This window comes from Petaurus breviceps, unplaced genomic scaffold (genome assembly GCF_028583685.1).
Source record: "Petaurus breviceps papuanus isolate PSGF00001 unplaced genomic scaffold, PetGlider_PUasm1.0 78, whole genome shotgun sequence".
Classification (NCBI taxonomy): Eukaryota; Metazoa; Chordata; class Mammalia; order Diprotodontia; family Petauridae; genus Petaurus; species Petaurus breviceps.
In genome coordinates this window covers 508463-519804 of record NW_027186502.1, presented here as the reverse complement: position 1 = coordinate 519804, position 11342 = coordinate 508463, and the positions used below count along the sequence as shown (strand labels likewise).

Here is an 11342-nt window from a genome sequence, read left to right as displayed (position 1 = left end):
TCCCCAACTCCAAAACTTTTCATCCATCTTCATTCCCCACTTAGAAGAGCTACAGTAGGTACTCCTTTTTGGTGGAGAGAGAGATGGGTATGATAGAGAATACAGAAGGTTCAATAGAGCAGGAAGATTCAGAGGAAAGGTTTGAGGGTATGGGAAAAGGAAGACTGACATGCTTGGATTCCAGCCACTGAAAGGCACACTTGTTCAAAGGTATGCTCATGGGCCTGTCTCAGGGAACCACTAACCATTGAGGTTAGAAGAGCTCAGAGAGGAAGAGGCATTTTACTTCTTCAAACTTCTTTCCCCACTTTGACCCAGCAATTCCCCAAAGAGGAAAAGAACCCATGTGTACAAAAGATTCATAGCAGCTTTTTTTTGTGGTGACAAAGAACTAGAAACTAAGAGAGTACCAAAAATTAGGAGAGAATCAGTTCAGGAACTGGTTGAACAAATTATGGTAGATAAATGTAATGGAACACTAGTGTGCTAAAAGAAATTATGAAAGAAAGAGTTTAAGAGAAATCTGGGATGACTTATATGAACAGATGCAGAGTAAAGTGCAAACAATCAGGAGAATAATTTATATAATTACAACATTATAGAGACAACCAGCTTTGAAAAAATACAATGACTAAATAAAGCTGATGATGAAGCATGCTGAGAAGTCCATCACCTCTCCTAAAAGAGGGAGGATCGGGGTGCAAAATGAGACATATTTTTTTGGACATAATCTAGGCAAGAATTTGTTTTGCTTGACTATGTGTATTTGTTAAAAGGATTTTGTTTTTCTTTTCTTTCTTTTTCTTACAGTAGTGGGGAGGTATTAAGAGGAAGAAAAAATAGGTTTTTGTTAATATAAAAATCATCTATTCGGTGCTCAAAGCCCTTCATAATCTGGTCTCCTACCTTTCCAATCTCCTTATATGTTAGTCCCTTCCACATACTCTGAGATCCAGTGATACTGGCCTCCTTGGGATCCCTCACACAAAACACAACAATCTCCCAATTCCAGGTATTTTCAATGACTGTCTGCCATGTCTGGAATGTTCTCCCTCCTTATCTCTGCATCCTGGCTTCCTTCAGGTCCCAGTGAAAATTCTACCTTCTATGGGAAGCCTTTCCTAATACGCCTTAATTCTAGTGCCTTCCCTTTGTCTAATTTATCCTGTGTGCATCTTAGACTATGAGTTCCTTGGGAACAGGAATTGTCTTTGGCTTTTTTTTTTTTTTTTGTATCCCAAATGCTTAGCACAGTGCCTGGCATTAATAAATGATTATTGACTGACTGACTCCAGGACCTAAATGTCCAACTGATACTGAATTATAAAGTAGATTGGTGGCAACCAGATGCAAGAATAACTTGCATTTTAATGAAAAGTTTCATCTTAGCAGATCCTCCACATAGACTTTAGAATAGCTGCCTCAAACGATGGAGTTAATGAATATTCACGATAGCAAGATTATGCCTCATGAATATCTGAATATTCATTAAATAATAGACAGTCTAAACTGTCAGCCAGTGCTTTACAAATCTGAATAGACTCATCCAAGAATTGTTTCTTTGTACTTAAAACATGAATATTCTGATTCACTGAAGAATCATCACATGAAAAAAGGTAATTTGGACTGTAAATTCTAATTTATTTAATTTATAAAATCTAAAGGGATGTGTATCTTTTCTGTGTAATTAAACTTTTATATTTGATTAAAAAGAAATTTAGTAGGAAAGCCCACTAAGCTTTGAGAAATCATGCTTTCAACAGAAGGAAGTTGAAAAGGGGACAAACATAAGCAGGGAAATCTTGTTATTACCATATTCAATTTAATATGTACTTTAAAATCTAAACCTAACAAAAGTTCATAATTTCATATGCAATACTTTTTTCTGTTACAGCAAACAAAACAAACAATACTAGTCAAAACTTACCTCCTACAGAAAACTCTCTTTATTTAAATCCATCTTATTCTGATCACTTCCCAGAACTTATTTACTCAATGTGTTGTTCAAACCCTCAAACAAACATCCAGAAAATTGGATATCAGTTCATCTTCCAGTTGCTCTCTGTGTCAGACTCTGTAATTAGCTTCCTAGCTCCTGGGGGAAGGAGCCACAGCAGGTATATTTTTTTTTTTATAATTTCTCTCCTTCCCACCAACACACAGAGATATTTAAACTTAAGCTACTAAAGCTTAAAACTACACTAAGACTTTTGGGACACCCACAGTGGATAGAGCAGTGGGCCTACATTCAGGAAGATCTGAGTTCAAATGTGACCTCAGACATTTACTGGCTGTGTGACCCTAGTCAAATCACTTAACTTCATTTGCCTCAGTTCCTTATCTGTAAAATGAGGTGGAGAAGGAAATGGCAAAGCACTCCAATATCTTTGTCAAAATAAAACCTGAATGGGGTCACAAAGAGTCAGACATGATTGAAACAACTCCACAACAACATGTAGTGTTCTAAACATATGGACATTCAATTCAAATTCAGTTCAAAGGTCAATATACAGTGGTCACTGTCACCGTTTGAAAAGTCACAGAATCACAGGATTCAGGACTGAAAAGGACCACAGATGAGGAAACCGAGCCTCCCCCCTTCCTTAAAGGAAAGAAAGCAAAGAAAGAGATTTGCTATGATCTTGTAAACTGCAGAGTCAAGTTAAACTTAGATTTTCTAATTCCAAACAGTGCTCTATTCATTATATTAACATATGTCTTGGCAATCCCTGTTTAACTCCCAGGAATTCTCCAAAATCTTCAATCAGAGTCCAAAAGGAATAAGAAAAATATTTTCTCTAGGCTATTGACTGGTGATTATTCAATAAAAATGATCACCCTCTAACTATAAATGGTCACAAGTCTAGCCACAGGAGCAAATACAGTCGTGGAGGTGACTATCAACTGGAAAAGAATAGACAGTGTGCCCCATCTTCCCCCATCTCCTTCCGTTCTAATTCACTTTCCAATTTAATTCTGATGTCAGACACAAGATGGTGCTAGACACAGGGAGTTTCTGATACGCAGGAAAAGCAAAGTGTCTTGGGGGTATCAAGCAAACCCTAGGAAGGCTTCTGGCGTATGGGGCAGATCCTTTATGGGGGATTTACGTAAAAATAATAAGTCTTCAGAAAGAGAAGGTATGGAGGGTCTTTGATCCTTATCAACAGAGACCCCACACTAATAATAAGATCATGGGATCTTATAAAATAAGATTCAAGTAGGACAGGACAATATGAAGCAGGGTAACTTTACCAAAATTTCCCTGGAAGATACTCTGCCTCCATTGTTCCTACCCCACAGGTACATAGATGGAAGAGAAAATTGGCTGCGATTGAAATAATACATTCCTCACTCTCTGACTCTGATCAAATGAGATCAAGCCTAGGAAAATGTTTTAGAAAATATAAAATACTATACACAAATACAGAATGAAAACTAAGGATTTCTGTGGCCAGGGCAAAAGCACCAAGTATTCCTGTACTTAGAGGTAGGAAGAATATGTTTACCCCTGCAACCGAGGTAGGTAGGTAAGAGCAGAAAGGAGAGAAGAGCAAACATACTCCAGCTTCCATCCTGGGCTGGCAACTTTCTATTTTATCCAATTATTTTTGTTACCTAGGTATTGAGCTCTGTTGTTTTTAAGCAGCCAGAAGACTTTAACAGTGCGTTAGCACACTCTAAATTTAGCACGCTGGAAAAAATTCCAGTTACTCCACCCTAATTCCAACTCTGCAAATACAGGTCATTACTATTACTTGGACCAAGCTGGGAAAAGCCCCATGTATATCACTCCCCAGGCCTCCAGGAAACTGCTCTGTTGGCTCTGTGCATCAAAAGGAAATGGTACCCACCGCAGAAGCCTGGCTCCCTCCACTCGATCATAATGCCTTTCCTGGCACAGGCTGAGGCATAGCTGGCCACCGCTGAGCACAAGCAGTCCTTGCCATCGGAGCAAGAGCAGACATCATAATGGCAGTTTTTCAAGTAGGGAGTTGGGCTGATCACAGGGTGGCACGGTTCAAACTTGGAGGATGTCAAGAGAGAACAAGACTCCTCAGCATATTTGGCTTAAAGGAAAGAAAAGGAGAGAGCCTGATGTGACTTTTCCCTTAACAGTACTGCAGATGTTGAACACCCATCATGCATAGGCATTATTCATATACAGACCAAATAAAAATAATGTCAACTCTCAATTATAAGTGATGATGGAGGAAAGTGCAACCCAATATAGCAATTAACCCATAAATAGTAAAAAACAAATAAGCAAACAAAAAACCTCTTAAAAGAATTTGGTTTTGAATTTGTATATATAATATGCATAATATCATTATATGTAATATAATTATGTATATGATATATATGGAGTGGGTATGTGTATGTGTGTGGGTATATATACATGCATATAAAGATATACAGATAGATATGTAAATCCTCAGCTTGATACACCTTCTTAATAACAGCAATACAATTCGGAATTGGGAAGGAATTTCAGTATCTAGTCCACATCCATTTAACAGATGAAGAAAATGGTGCCCAGAGAAAGGAGTGATCTGCCTTCCATCACATAAGCAGCAGAGCCAGAATTTTCATCCTGGTCTTCTGACTCAGTTTCTACTCTATCACACAGTCTCTTGATCTAGACTTCTACTAAATAGAATTTGTATTCCTTGGGCCAACAAAGATTGAGGCAGATGGACCAGAAGTTGTGAATTGAGGAGTGATGGATAAGAACTGTATTTAGAGTCAGCAGACCTGAGTTTGAGTCTTGGTCTCCTACTTAAGCTGGACAAATCACTCCTCCCCTCCAAGCCTCAGTGCTGTCATTGATAAAATGACAGCAATAGAATCATTGCACAATCTACCTCCTGGGGTTGTTGGGAGGAACATATTCAGTAAAATGAAAAGCACCTCATAGACATGAGTGATTCTCATTATTTCCTCTGTTTAATCCTACTCCATTGTCCTGTCTGTAGCGAGTCCTACCAAACTGGAAAGGTTCATAAGATTTCAGATTTAGAGCTCTAAGAGACTTTGAGCTCAGCTTTGGATAAAGCTGAATGTGTTCCAAGAGGCATGACTACTAGATGCTAAATTTTTTCAGTCACAGTAATTCCCCAAAACCACCAACTAAGAAATGGATAGACTGGCAATCTCTGTCAATGAAGGGAGTACCCCCAATCACAGATTATTGAAGCTTTAAGTATTATTTTCATTATGATCATCATTATTATTGGATGATAGAACAGGGATGCTTAATCCATGAACTTTTTATAAACTATTTCAAAATAATTGGTCCCCTTGGCAGTCCCATACTTTATTTTATGAGCATTTAAAAACATAATTCTGAGAGAAGGTCCATTAGCTTCATCAGTCTGCCAAAGGGATCCATGATACCCATGTGATAGAGGGAAACTAATGGCACATAAAAAATTTGCACAGATTTACCTAGAGAATAAGCAACATGCAGAAAATTAAGAGTTGACTATAAAGCAAGTGCCTCAACCCAGCCCTCCCATCTATATCTCACCTCCCACTGAATTGTGGGTTCAACAAATCTATTATACACAATTTAACATCATCACATCCAGTCACTGCCCAAGTGCCTGCCCACGATACATACTTAGCCGAGGGTTAAGATTACAGGGGTCGCTGTCCTGTTTCAGTAAATCTTGGCAATCTCCATTGAGTTTCCAGGAATTTCCAAAATCTTCTACCAAAGGCTCTATCAGGCCAGAAGGGGTGAGAAAGTCGTCTCCTTTGTTGCCATTGTAATTCCCACACAGGCCACAAGTCTTCCCGGAGTATACTGGAGACAGCTGAGGAGAGTTAACAAGACCATCTGGGAGGGCTCCTCTGAGCAGCAATTCCATTTTGCTAATAATTGTTCTAATCAAATGGCTTTCAGATTCAAAAATAAATCTAGATTTAATAAAGGCAGCTGAACCTCAGGCTACTGGGAAAATTAGTTCTCTGCAGTCCATTTGCTCTGTCAAACTATTCTCTACCTTCAGAGCTTAGGATAACAGAACTTCAGGGCTGGAAGGGACAAGACAACAAGCATTGTTTATAATAATAGCACCAACCCTATGTTGGTGCTTTGGTTGGTACTTTACAGTTGGTTGGTTGGTACTTTACAGTTTACAGTACATGTCTTATCCAAGGTCAGACAGCTCATAAGGCTCCCCTTCCTCCAAGGGGCAGCTAGATGGTGCAATAGATGGTATACTTGACCTGAAGTTAGGAAGACCTAAGTTCAAACTCAACTTCAGGAATGTAACTAGCTAGTTGTATGACTCTAGGAAAATCATGTAACCTGGAGACCTCAGTTTCCTCAACTGTAAAATGGTGATGAAAATAATAGTACCTCTCTCCCAGGGTTACCGTGAGGATCAAATGAAATAATTTTTGTAAAGTGTTTAGCACAGTGTCTGGCATACAGTAAGCCATATATGAATGTGAGCTATAATTATTACTATTAATAATGAATGCCTATTCCCTTTCTTCCTTCCAGGTCTAGTGCACTTCCTCTATACCAATTTTCACTCAGAAACTTGCTCAAAGTACATGACTTCCGTGTTAACTTTCCCCAATTAACCCCACTAGACTGTGGTCCCTCAATACTTATGAATTCATTCTGTACTAAATTCGTAGAATTATAATGATGAGATGATCTAGTCCAACTTCTCCATTTTATAAAAAAAGTAGGGGCCGCTAGGTGGCACAGTAAGAGCGCTGGCCCAGGAGTCAGGAGGACCTGGGATTGGTTCCAGCCTCAGATACTTAACACCCACACAAAACAACTGGCCATGTAACCTTGGGCAAGTTACTTAACCCCAATCGCTTTAAAAAAAAAAAAGTGACTACCTGGGCCATAGCTCTAGAGTGGGAAGGCCCTTTAGAGCCCAATCCAATCCAATTCCCTCATTTTACAGATGAGGAAACTGAGGCAAAGAATGTTTAAGTGACCTGCCCAAGTTCACACAGATAGTAAGTGGCGAAGACAGGATCGAACCTAGGTCTTCTGACTCCAAATCCAGCATTCTCGCCATACACCACAACTTGAGTATTTATTGTGTGGTACACACATTCTCAAGATTTCTGTCCCTCTTGTGAGGTCATTAGTTCCTCAAGAGCTATGGTATTCTCCGAGTTTTAGTTTTCTCATCTCTGATATGATAGTTTTACTACCATCCCAACAAGCATCACTGTGGGGTTCAAACACAATGATATAAATAAGGCTTTAACAAATATGAATTCTCACTCTCCATCCTATTTCTTCCACATCTCCCCATAGCACCACACAGAGGACTTGGCACACAATGGGCATTGAGGACACAGTCTTGAGTGACTGACCTTCCCTCAGGGATCTCAAAGCATCTAATAAGAATGTTAGTTCAGCACCACTGAACAAATTGTGTATCTGAATGGCTGCCAGCATCCTTGTGGGAAGGCTGGAGAGAAACAACACTGTTTCTCCCTAATTCAAGGAGGAGGATTGGGAAGGAATAAGTGAAGCAGACAGCAGAGAAATGAGTCTGGATGATTCACTCAGAGTCAGGATAAACAATCACTTTAAGACAAAGAGTAGAAAAACACCCCAGAGATAAGGGTGCCTCTCCAGAGATGTGTTTTAGCCTTCCCAGAATCCACTAGCCCCCTGAATGTCAAGCTGTATAAAAAGCATCAATGAGCCCCAGAAGGCTCAGCTTTGAGGGGTGGGTGATGGAAATACACTTGACCTACTTGTGGAGCAGAGACTAGAGGGAATAGAGAAGGATGCTTAGCAAGGAGTCAGAAGGCATCTGCCCAGAAGACCATCTGAGGCCATGGTGTATAACTCCCTCATTTTACAGAGGAGGTAAATTCAACAAAGAGAGGGGAAGCATTTTGCCCAGGGGACCACATAAGTAGTAACTTCTAAGGCAGGATCTGAATCTTAGTCTTCAGTGCCCTATGATGATGATGTGGGTGATCCATTATGCAAACTCCAACTTCAGAAACCTCTAAACTATTTCTAATGTTCCATCACCCGTGTCTTTATCAGTTTATGGCCACAATAAGCACCTGTTAATTTAAACTGAGATCCCAGCCCCACACTGTATAGATTAGATTTTATTTGGCACCAGGACTGGGAAAAGCATCCAAGAGGGCTGCCTCCTAATCTTGTGGGTCTCCCACAAAACCAAAAGACTACCCTAAGGCCCTCAGAGTTCCAGGCCCATGCCCAATGGGATACATTCTTAGAGGCCTCCAAGAATTCTAAGAGCTATAAATCTATGCTTCTGAGAAATATGAGATTAGATTCTCCTCTGAACATTACATAAAATAGAAAACCATCCCTAGGCAAAATGAAAAATAATTGAAGTAGGACTGTGGCATTTCCTGATTTCCTTTGCAATGTCCCTCTTCTCTCTCCTGACATTCGCTTTTTCCTGCCCTCTAGGCCAGAGGGTTTTTTGCATCATAATATGGACTGGGGTATGGACTACTTCCCAAAATGCTTTTAGAGACACAGAATAAAGTACATAGGATTAAAAAGGAAACCAATCATATGGACTATATCAACACATGTATATTTTTTAAACAAATCCACAGACACCAGGTTAAGAGAGTGTGCTCTGGCATTCAGTGCCTTTATATTGGCCAAAATTATATTGACCACCACCACATTCCTCTCCTTCCTTTCTTCCTCTTCATAATACTCTCCACCCCAAACCAGAATTCTCCTTCTGTTTGTGGAAAGGTCTCACTGATGTGCTGAAAAGAAAGCAAACTCTTCAGAAGTGAATAGTGGTATTGAAGTGCCCACCAGAAATTATACCCCAAAACCCCCTAAACCTGCCAGAAAGGGGCCCCTACCAGGGTCCCTGGAAACCACCTAATAGGCCATAATAGTGAGGGAACTTTTCACCTGTGTTGCTAGAAACATGCCCCAGATTTAAGTCTGTTTATGTTTGTATCCAGGGCTTTGCTAGGTAATCAAGGCTTCACTAGAAACGGCATTACACCCCCTTGGAACCACACTTTCTTGTTAGCAACACCTTGTTTTATAAAAGCTTGCTTTGCAGAATGCTTGGGGCTGTCTTCCCCATTGGGGAGGCAGTCACTGCATTTAATAAACACTTCTATCAAATTATAATTGGCTTTGCTGTAATGTCCATTTCAGTATAATGGAGAGAGTGCTAGACCTAGACTCCTGGGCTCAAATCCTGTCACTAATACTATGTGACACTACGCAAGTCACTTAAAGTCTCTGAGTCTCATTGCCTGGCCACTATTTATTTTAAAAATTAGGAGAAAAAAACAGATCAGGTATTTTGCAAGTATAGTATATAAATTTTGTTTATATAAATATATTTAATACATATAATTATATTATATATTATGTAATATATAATGATATAAATATATATTATGTTATATAAATTTTGAAAATTATAATATATAAATATAAAATATAAAAATAGCTATAATTTGAAATTATAGCTAGGATAAAAGTTTTTAGCCAGATCACTTAGGCAGAGGGATGATCACAAAAGGTCATTTTGATCACATAAAATTGAAATGCATCTATGTTAAATAATAATAATTTTTTTAATTCAATGTAACTAGGACAAGAAAGGAAATTGTTGAGGGAAAAATCTTCACATCAAATATCTCTGATATATAAATATATAAGACCAACAGCAATTGTTCAATGACTAAGTAGCCAAGGGGTATGAGCAAGCAATTCTTGAAAAATTGCAAACTATTAGCAACCAGATGAAAGATTGCTCCAAATCCCTAATAATAAGAGAAATGCAAATCAAAAATAACTCTGAGGCATCACATCATGTTCAGACAATTGACAAAATGAAGAAAGATAGTAAATGGTAGAGAGACTTTGGAAAGGCAGACACATTAATACAAATTGGTGTTGATGGATCTATAACATTGTCCAATTGTTCTGGAAAGCTAGGAATTATGCTAAGAAAGGGACTGAAACATCCACATTCTTTGACCCAGAAATTCCACTATTGAGCCTATATCTCAAGGATGTCAAAGAGAAAAGAGAAAGGTCCCATATTCACCAAAAACATTCATATGAGCACTTGTTGTGTTAGTAAAGAACTGAAAACAAATAGATATCCACAGATTAGAGAATGGTAAAAACAAATTGTGATATATGATTATAATAGAACATTTTTATTGTTGTTGACTTATTTCAGTTGTGTCTGACTCTTTGTGACTCCACTGTGGAGTTTTCTTGCCAAAGATACTAGAGTGGTTTGCCATTTCCTTCTCCAGCTCATTTTACAGATGGGGAAACTGAGGTGACCAGGGTTAAGTGGCTTTCCCAGGGTCACACAGCTAGGAAGTGTTTGAGGCCTGATTTGAACTCAGGAAAATGAGTCTTCCTGACTCCCAGCATTCTAACTACTGCTCAGCCTAACTGACTGTGATAAAAGGTCATTCTACCCTTGGGGTTTATTCCTTTGGGATTCTCTGAATCTCTAAAGCTAAAGAATCCTGATGACTGAATGGCAGCAACCAGAAACCAAAAACCAAATTACAGGGAACAAGAGAATTCTGTTCCTGACTCTGGGTGTGTAGAGGCTGAGTGCAGAAAATTAGATTCTTTCCCCATCACACAAAGTCATTCTTGCTTCGAGCATAAGGGGACTTTTGTGAGGGCCTCTGGCTGTGGGAGATGAAGGGGGAGGCTCTCAAAGGGGACTTGCCTTCACCAGCAGCTTTCCACTCCCATCCCAGTCTATCTGCAGGTCCTCTCCATAGTTAAGGCGCACGGAAGCCATCACAATCTGCTGGATCCTGAGGTCACCTAAAACAGAGCAGGCACCAGGATTTAGGCAAGGGACCATAAAGGGGGGTTGGGAGAAAATGCAGATGGCTCTAACAATGAAAAAATGCAATGGGATACCAGGGAGTATAGTGTTAATGGGATTTAAGATCTTCCCAGACCATTAATAAACCTCAAGTGGAGCCCATTAAGGAAGGCTTGCATGGAAAGGCTTGCTTGTAGGAAGGCTTTCACACCTTTTGCTAATTATTATTAAATTAAATTAATTATAATAATTAATAATAATCTAATAATTAAATAAATTAGAAAATTAGGCACTGAGTCAGGAGGGCTGTGATGCCTTCTGACTCTGAGAAGTGTATACTCTGAGTTGGTATTTTGCTTTGGGGGCTTCCTTATGAGAAAAATCTTGTGATTCCCTGGTCACAATTCTGAGTGGCCGTATGTTCAGAGCTCCCTATCTGCTCAGGTGTAAAGGTCTCTCAATCTAGAGATGTATGTAAAGTATATAGCAATATTGCTTTGGTTCAGGCAGTCA

The 11342-nt window shown here is 39.2% G+C and overlaps 1 protein-coding gene across 5 annotated transcripts in view; it reads right to left on the bottom strand.

Annotated features, from left to right (window-relative positions):
• The window catches only part of VWF (von Willebrand factor), a 212622-nt gene that overhangs the window by 121162 nt on the left and 80118 nt on the right, over positions 1-11342 (bottom strand). For all 5 annotated transcript variants that reach the window (XM_069106080.1, XM_069106083.1, XM_069106078.1 and 2 more), the window contains 3 exons: positions 10725-10825; positions 5624-5819; positions 3855-4070 (listed from right to left, as the gene is read on the bottom strand). In XM_069106080.1, the coding sequence (XP_068962181.1) occupies positions 3855-4070; positions 5624-5819; positions 10725-10825 (513 nt within the window). The remainder of the gene's footprint in view (positions 1-3854; positions 4071-5623; positions 5820-10724; positions 10826-11342) is intronic.